The sequence below is a fragment of the Leucopleurus acutus genome (genome assembly GCF_964270905.1).
Source record: "Leucopleurus acutus genome assembly, chromosome: X".
Classification (NCBI taxonomy): domain Eukaryota; kingdom Metazoa; phylum Chordata; class Mammalia; order Artiodactyla; family Delphinidae; genus Leucopleurus; species Leucopleurus acutus.
This window is the reverse complement of record NC_139148.1, coordinates 12,928,461-12,942,341: the sequence shown is the minus strand read 5'-3', so window position 1 is coordinate 12,942,341 and position 13,881 is coordinate 12,928,461. Positions and strand designations below refer to the sequence as shown.

Sequence of the window (13,881 nt, the reverse complement as noted above, 5' to 3'; positions counted from 1 at the left end):
ACCAGTGTGGCCGGTACCACACGTGCGAAAGAAGAGGCGGCTGATGTAGTGGAGAATGCGTTGGGCCGGGAGTGAGGAGGCCTGGACTCCAGACAGGACAGCAAGGCCAGCGGGGCGGGGCTTTGGGCAAGTCCTTTGGTTTCGTTTCCCTTCCCTTGGTTTCATTTTCTTCTTTTGTAACATGAGCCCCGTTGTGAATCTGCACAGTGGTGATGGTGCAGATGTCACTGGGGCTCTCCGTTCTGCAGGCAGGCGTATGAAAGAGGGCCTCTGCTGCAGTCCATGGTGGGCTTCCCTCTGTGCACTGCTGACGGCTTACTTGAGAATTGCTTCAGGGTTTCAAAGAAGCTATGGCTGTCCTATAGGAAAAGAAAATCGAGATTACTATCTAGAGTCTGGTTCATTTTTAGGCCTCTGATAGACGGATAGAGATCAAAGAGATTTCCCCCACACAGATGCCGTGGATGTGGTTCCAAAGCTGATTACTACAATATTCATTTCACTTTCATATCTTTGCAGGGAAACTTTATGGTGACGTTCCTTTTATAGAAGAAAGACACAGACATCGGTATGAGGTATGGCTGTTACACTGAATTACTGTGGAATATAGATGCTTAGTGTGAGGAACCCCAGTGATCACAAGCGGGCCTCTGGAGAAGCTGTCCGGCCTGGTGTCCATAGGGCTCAGGGGAGAAGTGTCAGATTTCCCAGAGGAGGCGGGTAGGGGTGGGGAGACTCTGGTCTTGGCTTTCCAAAGGCAAAATCTTTAAGTATCTGCACATGGGACATTTCAGGGCTCTCTGTTACCCTAACTGCTGTCTCTTAGACCGAGATAAAGTTGTTATCCTTATCCTGAACCTCCTGCCCTTTATTTTGGCAGAGTTGGGAAAGGGATACTTGCATCTTCTGAACCAAATGCCTCTCGGGATAGGGATGTGGCCCTGGGTATCACATGATGGACTCTTGGTTTGGGAGCCTCTTGGAAGCTACATTGAGCATGAAGCTTAGTGTCGCATGATGAAGAGGAGTTATTGTTGAGATTGCCGCATGAGAAGCCTACGTTCCCCAAAATGCAAATTGTCTGTTCAGGGATTAATTGGTGTACCAATTACATTGCTTTTGACTGTGAAGAGTCAAAATTCCTGCTCATTATTCACTGATACCAGCCTAAGCAATAAGGAAATTTGTTATCTCAGGTAACAGGTAGTCCAGAGGCTTGGCGGGCTCCAGGCATGGTACAATCAGGGCTCTTGCTTTGTCTAGAAGTCCCTTGGCCCTACCCTTTTCTATGTGTCTGCCTTGTCCTTAGGCTGGTCTCCCTCATAGTTGTAAGATGGCTGCCAGTGGCAAGTGAGGCAACATGCATCTCGCCTAAACCTGATTGGGTCAATTTAGATTACCTGCCCACTTGTGAACCAGTAACAGTTCAACTGTTATATATATATATATATATAATCTCACATCTTCTTTATCCATCAGTGGACACTTATGTTGTTTCCATATCATGGCTATTGTAAATAATGCTGCAGTGAACATCTTTTTGAATTAGTGTTTTCATGTTCTTTGGATAGGTACCCAGAAGTGGAATAGCTAGGTCATATGGTAGTTCTACTCTTAATCTTTTGAGGAGTCTCCATTACTGTTTTCCTTAGTGGCTGTACCAATTTACAGTCCCACCAGCATTGTAGGACTTTTCTCTACATCCTTTCCCACATTTGTTATTCCTTGTATTTTTGATGATAGCCTTTCTCACAGATATGAGGTGATAGCTCATTGTGGTTTTGATTTACATTTTCTTGATAGTTAGTGATGTTGAATATCTTTAAATGTACCTTTTGGCCATCTGTATGTCTTCTTTGGAAAAAGGTCCGTTCAGATCCTCTACCCATTTTTTAATTTTTTTTTTTTTTTTTGGTGTTGAGGTGTATGAGTTCCTTATATATTTTGGATATTAACCCCTTATCAGATACGTGATTTGCAAATATCTTCTCCTATTCAGTAGGTTGCCTTGTTTTGTTTGTTTGTTTGTTTTGGTCATGCTGCGTGGCTTGCGGGACTTTAGTTCCCCAAGCAGAGATTGAACCCACGCCCCCTGCAGTGGAAGTGTGGAGTCCTAAGCACTGGACCGCCAGGGCATTCCCCGCCTTTTTGTTTTGATGATGGTTTCCTTCGCCGTGTAGAAAGTTTTTAGTTTGATGTAGTCTCACAGTCCTACTTTTTGAAACTCATCTTTGGACAGTAGAAGGTGGGCCTCCCAAATTTAAGGGCTGTGATCCAACTATTTCTCAGGTTCATCATGAATTTAAAAATAGGCTTTGAGATTTGAATATAAATAGAAATTAACTCCTAGTTAGAGCATCACCGAAATGGAAAATCCACCCAGTTGGTGGAGGACATTTTCATAAGCTGATACGTCTGTATTGCTCTGCTGTCCAAAGACACTTCATTTCTTGTTTTTCCAGGTGAATCCTAGCCTGATCAACCAACTTGAGCATAATGACTTAAGTTTTGTAGGTCAGGATGTCGACGGGGAGAGGATGGAGATCATTGAACTGGCAAGTAAGTGGGCTCTTCATTTTTGAAAACTTTTGTGGTGATTGTGGTGAGCTAATGTCTCTTTGTCGACTGTAAGCATACAAAGATATAACTTGAGACCCATTTTATTTGCTCTCCTTTTCCTCTCTCCTTTGAAATAAATATGCAGCTAAATAGAAATAATATGCACTAAATATAAAGTGCATGAAAAACTAGATTGCTTATAATACTAATCATTTTGGGGCCTATTAGAGTGAACCTGCCATAAAATGATGTCGTGTTCGGAGCCTACCAGATCTACCGGTAGTATGCTTCCTAGCGTCCTTGCTCCCTTCCTGGGGTGTCTCTTGTTGCAGCTTCTGGGTTAGACGCTCTGGGAAAGGCAGGCAGCCCACTGTTGAGTAGCATTCTGCTTTCTCCCTCCTCTGAGGAAGAATGGCCCAGTGCCCCCCTCACTACTGGTGACTGACTGTGCAGCACATGTGACAATAATTTGTTAGATAAACCATCCTCGTCATTGAATGCTTAGTGTGTACAGGATACTCTAAAAATGGTAGCATCATTTTCTAGAACCTACCTTTTCCAATCTGTGTACTTTAGACTCCAGATAACCCGAACTACTTACTCTTCTTCTAACTTTCCTACTGTTTTTTCCATTTTAGTCCACGTCACTGTTCTTCTACTTCAAATTCCTTTTCTCTGTCCCTTTCCTTTTCTGTCTCTCAACTGTTCAGGTACTTCAGAAATCCCGAGCAGGGAGGAGTACTGAAGTTGGGAAAGGCTTCTTTGACCACTGTAGCATGTTACCTGGACCCAGAAAGAAGGCAAGCAGTGGACATTGAGTGTGCACTCACTAGATGCTTCTCACCAGACCCCTTGCTAGGGACTCTACGTGCCTTATGTAACTTACAAGGCAGGTGATGTTATTCCTACTTTATGGAGAGGGAGACCCCAGTGCAGAGAGGTTAAGCAACCTGCCAGGGCCATCCAGCCAGTCCCTGGCGCGACTGGAGCTAAACCAGGTCGGAGCCTCCTTCTGCCACCACCTCTGTGGGATTTCATTGTTCTTCTTGTTTTCATTGGACATTCCATTTAAGATTATCAATCCATGCCTCAAGTTTTAAATTAGAATATGAGGATGTATTTTCTGTAGTCCTTCTGATGGAAATGCCCATCATTTACAATTGTTATAGTGTGGATCACTGTTTGGTGTTGAAGTCTCTTAAGGCTGGCATGTGAGAGGGCAGAGAAATTTCTTATGCAAATGACTATTTGTTTACTTTGTTCAAGTACTTATTCTCTTTAATTCTCCTGTCTCTCATTATTACCAGCAAGCACTTAGAAGCTTCTTCATCGCAAGGATTTAGTTTCCCACTGACACTTTCAAATTTCATGTGGGTTGGAAAGGAAATGAGACCTGCTGTAAAACCTTGCAGTTTTTAAAAAGCTGACTGCAAGGGAATTCATTTTATTAAGGAAAATTTCCCAGAAGATTTTGATCTTAGCTACCCTTATCACATCCATGAATCACTACGTTCCTGAAGGAGTTCTAAAAGGAACAACAAAGCTTGAGATTAGTATAATGTCAGAATTTGTTTCAAAGCAATTAAGAGCATTATTTAAAAGATACTTTGACTGATAGAGCATCATCAAAATAAAAAGTTTTAGTCTCTTTCCTCATATTGGATTTTTTGGGTAAAGTGATTCAGAGCAACGATCCATTCTTTCAAATATTCTTTCCCTGGCTATGACACGATCCGTTGCTTAGTTTCTGTCTCTAGTGGTACAAAACCACAATTATTGTCGGCTTCTTTCAGAGACATCCCTAGATGCTGTGCTGCAAGATTCATCACATCTTTAATTTAAAGAGGTATTGTTTTCCTTTCTAAGGGCAGATGGTTTCTCTTCTTTTCTTGAGGGGACACTTTCCCGGGAGAAGGTGGCATTCCTCTCACCAAGCTTTCATACCTGAATGTTATTCTAATTCAAGGAGGCTTCTTCTTGGATATGATGTAGAGGATTTCTACACTGGGTTTTTCTGGATTCAGAGCTGTCCAGTAGAATCTGCTGCAATAATGGAGTATTCTGCCCTGTTCAGTATGGTAGCCACTCGCTGTGTGTGGCTGTTTAGCGCTTGAAATGTGCTCAGTTAATTTGAATGAGTTTATTAAATGGTCACCTGTGGCCAGGGGCTACCATTTTGTGTAGCCAAGCTTTATTATTTTTTTTCAGGTTTCCAACTTTTATTTAGTTAAGTAAGGAGTAAAAATTAAAACAAACATGAAAAACTACTCTCTGATCCTGCCACTATTTTATAAAGAAGACTCAAAATAGGAGAAGGATCATCATCATCATCGTTTGAGAATTGAAAGATCCATCCTTTGCAGAAGAGAACAAATGGTGATCTTACATCAAAGCTTCTGAAGCGGGCAGTGAGCGCCCCAGGACACACCTGGCCCCACGGGTGCCAACGGAGGAGTGAGCTAGTCAGACGATGGAAGCTGAAACCCCAGCTAGCCGACCAGGAACAGGACAAAGCTTCTCCAGGCTTCTGCGTCTATACCTGGACATTTACCCTACTTCTGAAGTCCTTTCCTGTTCCAAAGTTCCATAACCATTAATAAGAACACTCTGCTAGCCTGCTACCTATTTTATTAGGATGAGGGATAAGCTTTAAATGATGACCTTAAGACAGTGGACATTGCCGTTCAATCATCATTTCCTTACTACTGAGCAGTAGCTTTGGGTCTTCAGTGGTAAGTGATGGGGATTTGTGATTTTGAATTCCGTACTAGACTTTCAGATCACTTGATAAAGCATCTCATTGAAAGATTTAAAGTTATATTTACTTCCTCCTATAAAACTTATATTTTATCATCTTCAGTTTGATATGTGTATGGCCATTAAAATGATCTTTAAAGTAAGGAATACATACTGACCATGCTTTGACTATAGCAATTATGGGATTAGAGAGTTGCCCAATCTCTAATTAGGAGTTGCTTCCTAATCGGGGAATAAACATAGTTTTTGAGAGTTCTGAGTGGGGAGAGGAGTTTGTAATCCTAGAAAATTTCTACCCAGATTTGGAAATGTTGCCCATTAATTTTTACCATTCCCAAACAAGGGATTTCAGATACTTGAGAAGAGCTACTTTTCTGTTCCTATTACATCTAGGAGAACTTGAATTGCTCATATAGGGACTTCTTACAACCCTCAATGTATAATAGCTTTATTTGCCCTCTGATAATGTAAGAAATATGTGTTCACTGTAAAGGTTCACACGATACAGAGAAGTATCAATATAAGGGAGAAAATAAAAATATCTTGAACTCTCACCCCTTGAGCCATAACCACCATTAACATCTTGAAAGGGCATCCTTTTATCACTGGGAGACTCTTCATCACAAGAGATACGTTGGCATCGGCTGAAACATGAGTGCCTGTTCAGCTTCATGGTGCTATCCATGATTAATATCCAGCCCAGAGCTGTGACTAGAAAAGCAGTTATACCTGGTGCATTCCCAGGGGACCCATCCCTTGGGAAAGGAGACCTTGTGGAAAATGGCCTGACGCCATCTAAGAGAAAGAGTGACTTACAGTTAGCCTTAAGTATGAGGATACCAGGGTGCTGGGAGGGGACCGTTCCCCCCTACCGTCTTGAGTTCTTGTGGCTAGACTAATAATAAAATTGACCCAAGCAGGAGAAAAACAAATTTTAATGCATGCAGACGGAGGTCTCATAGAAATGGGACCTAAGAAGCGGCCAGAGCAGGCAGCCTTTATACTTTTTAGACAAAGAAACAATAAATATGTGAGGAATTAACAGGACAAAGAAACTTAGGCTTTGGGTGCTTAATTAGTGAAGAATCTGAACAAAGTTTGGGCTTGGGTCGTAAATTAACGAAGTCACAAGATGTGTTTCTATAGGCTTCTCTGCCCAAATTCCCTGTCTCTGGTGATAAGGGTATCCTTCCACTTCAGAGGCAGGAAGTACACCTTTCACAAGAGAGATTTACTTCCTGCTTTCAGGAGACTAGGTGGGGTGTGTGTCAAAGTGTCCCTCTTGCATCAGCTCAATTTTTTTTTTTAATTCATTTATTTATTTTTGGCTGCGTTGGGTCTTCGTTGCGGTGCGCAGGCTTCTCATTGCGGTGGCTTCTCTTGTTGGTGAGCACGGGCTCTAGGTGAGCGGGCTTCAGTAGCTGTGGCACGTGGGCTCAGTAGTTGTGGCACGTGCGCTCTAGAGCGCAGGCTCAGTAGTTGTGGCGCACGGGCTCAGTTGCCCTGCGGCATGTGAGATCTTCCCGGACCAGGGCTCGAACCCATGTCCCCTGCACTGGCAGGTGGGTTCTTAACCACTGTGCCACCAGGGAAGTCCCCATCAGCTCAATCTTAAGTAACTTTAATTCAAAATAATCAATATGCCGTTTAGGCATATTTTAGGGTGGCCTGCCCTGGGGCCCACCCATGGAAATGGAACCACTGTACCTCTGTGAAGCGTCTAGATAGCGGGCAGATTTGGAGAAAGCAGATCATCTTCCCATTCAAAAACTTTTGCTTAACTTTGCTCACTCTCTAACACCTTGCACAAATAAAATGCTGGATCTCTTATTAATGTGATGTGTTTTGCAATGTGAAATTCTGCTACCAAGTTGGATCATGAAAATAACTGGCTATGATGGTAACAAGTTAAATAATCATCTTACCATTTAATGAGTTTTCTTATATTTATCTGCTTCAATTGCATTATGATTATTCTCATTTCAGATCACCCCTATTTTGTCGGTGTCCAATTCCATCCTGAGTTTTCTTCGAGGCCAATGAAGCCTTCCCCTCCATACCTGGGGCTATTACTTGCGGCAACTGGGACTCTGAATGCCTACCTCCTTCAGGGATGCAAGCTGTCTTCCAGGTAACCAGCTTACAGTTCTTAGCAGTGACTTGAGGTGCAGTTATCAACATCTTAGGTTTCTCATAAAATTTAATATCATTGTAGGATTTTTTTAAAAAGTGGAGAATCATTTTTTTCCCCTCTTAACAAGCATACTTTTTTCTCTTAGTGAAAATGGTTTAATCACATCTACAGTGGTAATGTGTCAGCTTTCAAAATCAGACTGATGCTGAGTGTTGTTTTAGAGATTTTTGTCATTTTGATAGGTTAAAAAAGGGATTTTCTTTTGTTGACTTTTTGATTAATAAATATATATGAATATTTTATATGTTTATTGGCCTTTTGTTTTATGAATAGCCTGTTCATATCCTTTGCCCTATTTTTCCTTTTGCTATTATCCTTTTTCTTTTTTAAAAATAATTAATTAATTTTTGGCTGCGTTGGGTCTTCGTTGCTGTGCTTGGGCTTTCTCTAGTTGTGACGACCAGGTGCTGCTCTTCATTGCGGTGTGTGGACTTCTCATTGCGGTGGCTTCTCTTGTTGTGAAGCACGGGCTCTGGGCGCGCGGGCTTCAGTAGTTGTGGCTCGTGGGCTCTAGGGTGCAGGCTCAGTAGTTGTGGCACACGGGCTTAGTTACTCTGCGGCATGTGGGATCTTCCCGGACCAGGGCTCGAACCTGTGTCCCCTGCATTTGCAGGAGGATTTTTAACCACTGTGCCACCAGGGAAATCCCCTCCTTTTTTCTTAATGATTGGTAAGCTCTTTATATATAAAGGACATTAATCCTTTGTTAGGTTACACATACTTTTTCAAAGTGATTTTGTTTTTTTTCTAAGTTGTTAATGGCTTTCATTAGTTTTTATTAGTTTTATCTTAGTTTTTATTTTCCCTAAAGTTTTAAATAAAGACTTTATGTAGTCCTTATTCATGTATTTTTTATTTATATGTGGTACTTTTGTGGATTATGTCTTTAGTATCCTGCCTAAAGTCTTTCCCTATCAAAAGATTATTATATAAATAGTTACCCATTTGTTTTCCACTAGCACTTTTATGGTTTCTCTTTTTTAAAATTTTTTGAATTGAAGTATAGTTTATTTACAATGTTGTGCTAATTTCTGCTGTACAGCTGAGTGACTCAGTTATACATGTATATACATTCTTTTTTAAATTTTCTTTTCCATTATGGTTTATTCCAGGAGATGGGATATAGGTCCCTGTGCTATACAGTAGGACCTCGTTGTTTATCCATTCTAAATGTAATAGTTTGCATCTAACAACCCCAAACTCCTAATCCACCCTTCTCCATCCCCCCACCCGTGGCAACCACAAGTCTGTTCTCTACGTCTGTGAGTCTGTTTCTGTTTTGTAGATAGGTTCATTTGTACTATATTTTAGATTCCACATATAAGTGATATCATGTGGTATTTGTCTCTCTCTTTCTGACTTACTTCACTTAGTATGATAATCTCTAGTTGCCTCCTTGTTGCTGCAAATGGCATTATTTTGTTCTTTTTTATGGCTGAGTAATATTCCATTGTATTTATGTGCCACATCTTTATCCATTCATCTGTCAGTGCACATTTACGTTGTTTCCATGCCTTGGCTATTGTGCATAGCGCTGCTATGAACATAGAGGTGCAGGTATCTTTTTGAATTACAGTTTTGTCCAAGTATATGCCCAGGACTGGGATTGCTGGATCATATAGTAGCTCTATTTTTAGTTTTCTGGGGAACCTCCATACTGTTTTTCCTTATGGCTGCACCAATTTACTTTCCCACCAACAGTGTAGGAGAGTTCCCTTTTCTCCACACCCTCTCCAGCATTTGTTATTTGTAGACTTTTTAATGATGGCCATTCTGACTGGTGTGAGGTGATAGCTCATGGTAGTTTCAATTTGCATTTCTCTCATGATTAGTGATGTTGAGCATCTTTTCACGTGTTTCTTGGCCATCTGTATGTGTTCTTTGGAGAAATGCCTATTTAGGTCTTCTGCCCATTTTTCAATTGGGTTGTTTGGTTTTTTTGGTTGACTTATATGAGTTGTTTGTATACTTTGGGGATTAAGCCCTTGTCCGTGGCATCATTTGCAGATATTTTCTCCCATTCCGTAGGTTGTCTTTTTGTTTTTTTTACGGTTTCCTTTGCTGTGTAAAAGCTTGTAAGTTTGATTAGGTCCCATTTGTTTATTTTTGTTTTTATTTCTATTGCCTTGGGAGACTGATATGGTTTCAATTTTATATTTTCAATTTGTAATTTATATGGACTTTATTTTTGGTGTATTGTGTGAGGCAGGGAATCCGCTTCCCCCTTACACTGCCCCCCTGCCCCCCCCCCCCCGCCAATGAAGTAATTTAGATTTGTTTCAGGGATTTCTGTTTTGTTCCATTGGTGATTTCATCTCTTTTTTCTGAATCCTTACCACCCTTTTCATTATCATAGGATTATTGTAGATCAAGCCCTTATCTACCCTACTCTCATTTTTATTTAACATTTTAAAAAATGTGTTTTGTTTTCTTCTGGAGGACCTGTATAATGATTTTTAGAGTCAAGTTTGAATAAAAAAATCCCTTAGGGATTTTCGTTAAAATTTCTTTATATTTAGGGGCTTTCCTGGTGGCGCACTGGTTGAGAGTCCGCCTGCCGATGCAGGGGATGCGGGTTCGTGCCTCGGTCCGGAGGATCCCACATGCCGCAGAGTGGCTGGGTCCGTGAGCCATGACCGCTGGGCCTGCGCTCCAGAGAGCCTGTGCTCCGCAACGGGAGAGACCACAACAGTGAGAGGCCTGCATACCGCAAAAAAAAAAAAAAAAAAAAATTCTTTATATTTCAATACTCATTTGGGGAGAATTTACATCTCTACTTCCTCTCATCTAAGAATATTGTATGTAATAACTTTCAAAGTGAAAGGAACTAGCCGGAATCATGTTCTTAGGTAGGGGTTATTACCACAATAACTGGATATATCTTGTTTAGAAGATTACCATTGTGGACCCTCATCCTAGCAAATGAGCCTGGCGATATTGCATTTGAGGACTGCCAGGATCGCTGTGTGGTGTGTCTACGTGTGCTTTGTTATGCAAGCCTGCTTGTTTGCGATATTACCTGCTAGGAGAGACTCACAGCTCTCTAGCATTTCCTTTAACTGTGTGTTCAGATGGGAATAGCTTTACATATATTGCATGTTGGGTCTCTTAATGAATTAATGATCACTCCCTGCACTCTTGAACCAGTGCAGTGGTTTTCGCACGGTGCCTGTGGAGCTGGAATCCAGGCTGCCATGAGGAGTAGACTGGGATCGGGGCGGGGGGGGGGGTGTTTCCAGGCTCTTCCCTGCTTCAGCTTCCCTACTTCAGTGGAGCTTCAGCTCCACTCTTCCTGGCTCACGTGGCCTGGTTCTGCATGAGATTGCATATGAAGACGAGCTTCCTGTGCTGTAAGGCTGCATGGCTTACACAGCAGATTGGACATTCCAGTGTGGTCCCGTGTTGGATATATGCTCTGTCCCTTCCCAGCCACTTTATTGTCTCCATTATTTCAGGTGCTCACACGTGAAAGGAGGATGACGGTGGAACAAGTGAGATGGCTGGGAGAAATAACGCACACATAATCGTTCATGCATAACTATCTGGTTGTTTGCAGCATCAACTAATATAGAAATGGCGTCTGGTTTGTGTGGTCCGCCCACCTGTGTGCTGGCTGGCCCGTCAGTTCTTGCCTGGGGCCTGGTGGTCTCTGGGTAAAGCTCACCAGTAGTTTCTGAGAAAAGTGACTGCCAGCAACTGCTGAGCGAGGCACAGTGTCTCAGAAAGAAAGGAAAGATCTCTTAACAAGACTCTGATGCTGGGATTGGGATCACAGCTGACTAGCAGGCTTCCATGGTGGTCAGAGAATTCCTGTCTATCAGCCACCAACTGGTGTGGTCCTTAAGAGCAGCCGGCATCTTATTTATCTTGGTCTCCCTGGCTCCCTGGTATGCAGTGGTTGCTTACTACCCATTACAGTACTAAATGTAGGTAGCAGGGGAGGATATAGTCTAGTATAATCTTGACACCTTGCAGGGAGTTTTCCAACTAAGAATGGTGCCCCTGACTTAATCCAGTGGCAGACCCTAGGGTTCCAGAGGAACCTTGCACTTCAGCTCCTCTCTGCCTGGCTCCATGGTGTTAGTGAGCACTGAAAAGCAAATAACTGCTTTGATGGCCAGGCTCTAATGTGAGCTGAGTTGGGACTGTATTTCTGTCAAACAAGATTACTGTCTGTAATCAATCCTAAACAAATGTGTCAAGAAATATGAACACTAGACTAATGACTTCCTTTCCCAGAAATTGGCTGATATTATTTAAATGTATGGCACGTGTGCAGCTGATGTCTTTAAAACCCACAATGTAAAAAAAAAAAAAAAAAATCCTTGGCTTTGAGCAAATACACCTGGGCTCTAACCTTTGCTTTCTGCTTCGTGGAGAACATTTATCTTTTATTGCCTGGGAAGTTGCAGTAAGAATATTATTTTGGGATCTAGAGCTGGTGAGCTGAACTCTCAGCTACTCTGGTATCTATAGAATGGCAGCAGTTACAAAGACCAGGTCCACCACCTGTGGTGGTCTGTTCAAGAGGCATAATAGTTTTTTCTTTCTTTCTTTCTTTTTTTTTTTTTTTTTTGCGGTACGCGGGCCTCTCACTGCCGTGGCCTCTCCCGTTGCGGAGCACAGGCTCCAGACGCGCAGGCTCAGCGGCCATGGCTCACGGGCCCAGCCGCTCCGCGGCATGTGGGATCTTCCCAGACCGGTGCACGAACCCATGTCCCCTGCATCGGCAGGCGGACTCTCAACCACTGCGCCACCAGGGAAGCCCCCAGGCATAATAGTTTTAGGATAGTATTTAAAATTTTTTTTTAGGTTTTTATAAGCTACTCAGAAGTACTTGCAAAATCAAACTAAGTCTTGTTTTGGGGGTCCCCCAAGACCACCCACACATTCGATGATTGACTAGAAGGAATCAGAATATAGTTGTACTCATGGCTAAAATTCATTTCAGTGACAGAGTAAGCATACACAGCCGGCTCAGTAAGGGAAAGAGGTATAAGTAGAGTCTGGAGAAATCTATCTGCAGGTTTCCTATGTTCTCTCCCTCCTGTGAGAGGTCACACAGAGCTCACCCTCCCTCCAGCAGTAAAAATGCAGTGTGTAATGTTTATGCCCAGAGAAGGCCATTTGACACTTAAGAGTTTAGGGTTTCTATAGGAGACTGGTCACATGGGCATTCTCTGCCTAGCAACTACCCAAATTCCAGGCTCCCAGAAGGATAGCAAGCGCTCACCACAAATCACCTTGCTTGTACAAACAGCCTAGGCCCAGTGAAATGACCTTATCAGTTAGTAATGGAGAAAACATTCTGAAAGCTAAGTTCCCCAGCAAGCAGGCCCTTCTAAAGATAGCAGCGTCAGGCCTGCTGTGTTAACTCTTTTGCACAAGTCTAATAAACCATTTTTAGAATAAAGAAATCAATGGGAAATTATGGTCCATTAAATAAATAATTGTAATTCCTTGCTGAGGTCTCTCCCCTGGTGTCTAAATATAATTTGTCCCACGTTTAAACGGTATCCACAAATTTGCGTGGCTTTGCGGTGTATGATGTAATAGAATGAGACTGCTTCATGTAATTGTAATAAAAAATTGTAGATTTATACTAAATAGGATATCCAAAGGTTCTTATAATTGCAGGTTTTTCAGTATCTAGAAAATTCTGCACAGGATCTCTGTGCAGAATTCCATTTTTTTTTTTAATTGCAGTATAGTTGATTTACAGTGTTGTGTTAGTTTCTGGTGTACAGCAAGGTGATTCAGTTTTATATATATATTCTTTTCCATTATGGTTTATTATGTGATGTTGAATATAGTTCCCTGTGCTATACAGTAGGACCTTGTTGTTTCAGAATTCCATTTTTAAGCAACTGGAAAGAGAAGAGGGATTCCCGGGAGTCTAAAGTTCACAGGTTGTTTTTCAGTCTGCGTGTCTCTGGGGCTGCCCTGCAAGGCCCTGAGGTGCAATCACTCCACACCGAGGTCAGGAACGACTTCCAGTTTTTATGATTCCAACATTTATCATGCCCCTCTGTCAGGTCAGAGTAAAACTCTTGTGCTTAGATAGTGCTTGTTCTGTGTTCTATGCCTGAAAGCAAGAAATGAGATGGAGTTCAGTCAACAGTTCCCAGAAATGCAGCTCTTTTGGGAAACATGTTTTTAAAATATAAAACCGTAATCTTAAGACATGTGAGTAGCATTTTATTCTAGGTTTTAGGATCTTAGATTCCATGTCTCCACCCAATACATACTATCTCTTATGCAGAGAAATCATCTTTTTGTGGCGAGACAGGAGGCAGGCCGATACAGAAAGAGGAGGGAAGTTAACTCCACGATGCACTGTATTAGCTTGATCGTTTCAGACCAAACTCAGA

At 42.1% G+C, this 13,881-nt stretch overlaps 1 protein-coding gene across 3 annotated transcripts in view; it reads left to right on the top strand.

Annotated features, from left to right (window-relative positions):
• The window catches only part of CTPS2 (CTP synthase 2), a 110,374-nt gene that overhangs the window by 86,617 nt on the left and 9,876 nt on the right, over positions 1–13,881 (top strand). For all 3 annotated transcript variants that reach the window (XM_082865291.1, XM_082865289.1, XM_082865290.1), the window contains 3 exons: positions 520–575; positions 2,463–2,559; positions 7,303–7,447. In XM_082865291.1, the coding sequence (XP_082721417.1) occupies positions 520–575; positions 2,463–2,559; positions 7,303–7,447 (298 nt within the window). The remainder of the gene's footprint in view (positions 1–519; positions 576–2,462; positions 2,560–7,302; positions 7,448–13,881) is intronic.